This window comes from Pterocles gutturalis, unplaced genomic scaffold (assembly GCF_000699245.1).
Source record: "Pterocles gutturalis isolate BGI_N339 unplaced genomic scaffold, ASM69924v1 scaffold28173, whole genome shotgun sequence".
Taxonomy (NCBI): domain Eukaryota; kingdom Metazoa; phylum Chordata; class Aves; order Pterocliformes; family Pteroclidae; genus Pterocles; species Pterocles gutturalis.
Window position 1 is genome coordinate 1 of NW_010118891.1, and position 1,111 is coordinate 1,111.

Here is a 1,111-nt window from a genome sequence, read left to right on the forward strand (position 1 = left end):
CGGGGGCAGAGCCGGGTCCTGCCCCTCCCGGGAGGGAGCAGGGACCCGGGGGACAGGGAGGTGTCCTGGGCTGGGGACAGCCGGAGCCCCTGGGTGCAGGGCTGGGCTTTGCGCGCCCTCCTAGCAGAGGATTTTCTTTTATGGGTCCCCTCCTTCAGCCAAAGGTGTTTGCTGGTCTTCAGGAAAGGTGAGACCCCTCGGAGACAGAAGGTGCCAGCACCCGGGGATGTCCCTGGGGACGGGTGACACGGTGAAGGCGCAGCCAGGCTGCGCTGAACCTGCGCTGGGGTGGCTGTAATCCCCCCCAGCACGGTGTCAGGGCCACGGCCAGGCTTTGCAGTGCTCAATAAGGGGAAATCTGCCAGTGTCACCACAAACGTGCTGGTGTCTCCAGAGCCTCCTCGCTGTCCTGGGGACCCTGAGGAGATGCTTGGCCGTCTCAGGGTCCCAGCCTGCTTGGGATTTTGGGATGGGAGGAGTCGTCGTGGCTCAGTGCTCCAGCCCTCTCTTGCAGTGCCAGCCTTGCAGCTCTTACGACCTTGCAGCTCTCTTGCAGTGCCAGTGGCTTGGTGTTCAGAGCCCTCGCAGGCATCCGTAGAGTAGCTGTTGGTGTCCTTGTGCTGCACCAAAGTTCCTGGGTTTAGTCCTGTGGAGCAGGGCAGGGGTAGTCCTTTCAGTGTCCAGTGTTGGGAGGCGCCTTGGGTTTCCTGGGGGCGGAGGGGTTCGGCGTTTGCTCCTCCGCGTGCCGTGCTGGCTGATATCTAGGCCAGCTTCATGGGATTGGGAGGTTGGAAAGTGTTTGCCCAAGAAGCACCATCGTCATCTCCCTCCTCAGACGTGGACCGACAGTGTCAATCGGGCCAATAAGATGGCCCTGCGCGCCTGGGCAAAAGAAACCGGCGTCGACCTGGTGCAGGTCAACGGGCAGAGGCGATACGGTGGCCCCCCACCAGGTACGTGAGGAGAGCATCTCTGCGCCACGGTGCCCTGGGAGCTCGGGCCCCCTGTGGGCATGGTGGTGAGGTGGGTCTGACTGTGTTGTGTGTGCCTGCAGGCTGGGTGGGCAATCCCCCGCCGGCCGGCACGGAGGGGTTCATCGGGAAGCTGCCGC

The 1,111-nt window shown here is 63.6% G+C and overlaps 1 protein-coding gene across 1 annotated transcript in view; it reads left to right on the forward strand.

Moving 5' to 3' along the window:
- Positions 1–850: 850 nt before the first annotated feature.
- Positions 851–1,111, forward strand: part of DND1 (DND microRNA-mediated repression inhibitor 1) — a 1,953-nt gene continuing 1,692 nt past the window's right edge. The window contains exons 1-2 of the mRNA XM_010076395.1: positions 851–953; positions 1,055–1,109. Of these exons, the coding sequence (XP_010074697.1) occupies positions 869–953; positions 1,055–1,109 (140 nt within the window). The 5' untranslated portion in view covers positions 851–868. The remainder of the gene's footprint in view (positions 954–1,054; positions 1,110–1,111) is intronic.